We start from the raw sequence: 498 nt of genomic DNA, 5'->3' as shown, positions 1-498 counted from the left end.
TCTCCCTGCTGTACGCGGGGCTCGAGGCCCCCTTTGTCCCCCCCGTATCCCCCCCATGTCCCCTCAGTGTCCCCTGTGTCCCCAGCCATCTACCTGCTGTACGCGGGGCTCGAGGACCCCTTTGTCCCCCCCGTATCCCCCCCATGTCCCCTCAGTGTCCCCTGTGTCCCCAGCCATCTACCTGCTGTACGCGGGGCTCGAGGAGCGCTTCGGCCTGGCCCGTCACGCCATGGGGGTTTACGAACGGGCCACCCGGGGGGTCCCCCCCGAGCAGCGAGGGGACATGTTCAACATCTACATCAAACGCGCCGCCGAGCTCTACGGGGTCACGCACACCCGGCCCATCTACCAGAAGGCCATCGAGGTGGGCACAGGAGACGGGGGGTGATGGGACACGGGGGCACACAGGTGACAGGAGGCGGGTGAGGGCATGGGGACATGGGGGTTGAGGGGACACAAGGACACCAGGTGGGTTGTGGGACACAGGGATGCCAGGGG

General features: G+C 67.5%; 1 protein-coding gene across 1 annotated transcript in view; it reads left to right on the top strand.

Annotated features, from left to right (window-relative positions):
• The window catches only part of XAB2 (XPA binding protein 2), a gene marked incomplete at both ends in the record, with an annotated part of 20,509 nt that overhangs the window by 17,900 nt on the left and 2,111 nt on the right, over positions 1-498 (top strand). Inside the window, 2 exons of the mRNA XM_009997869.1 lie at positions 68-98; positions 156-364. Of these exons, the coding sequence (XP_009996171.1) occupies positions 68-98; positions 156-364 (240 nt within the window). The remainder of the gene's footprint in view (positions 1-67; positions 99-155; positions 365-498) is intronic.

The sequence above is a fragment of the Chaetura pelagica genome, unplaced genomic scaffold, assembly GCF_000747805.2.
Source record: "Chaetura pelagica isolate M959 unplaced genomic scaffold, ChaPel_1.0 scaffold2295, whole genome shotgun sequence".
NCBI classification, from domain to species: domain Eukaryota; kingdom Metazoa; phylum Chordata; class Aves; order Apodiformes; family Apodidae; genus Chaetura; species Chaetura pelagica.
This window is presented reverse-complemented; position numbering and strand designations above follow the sequence as displayed.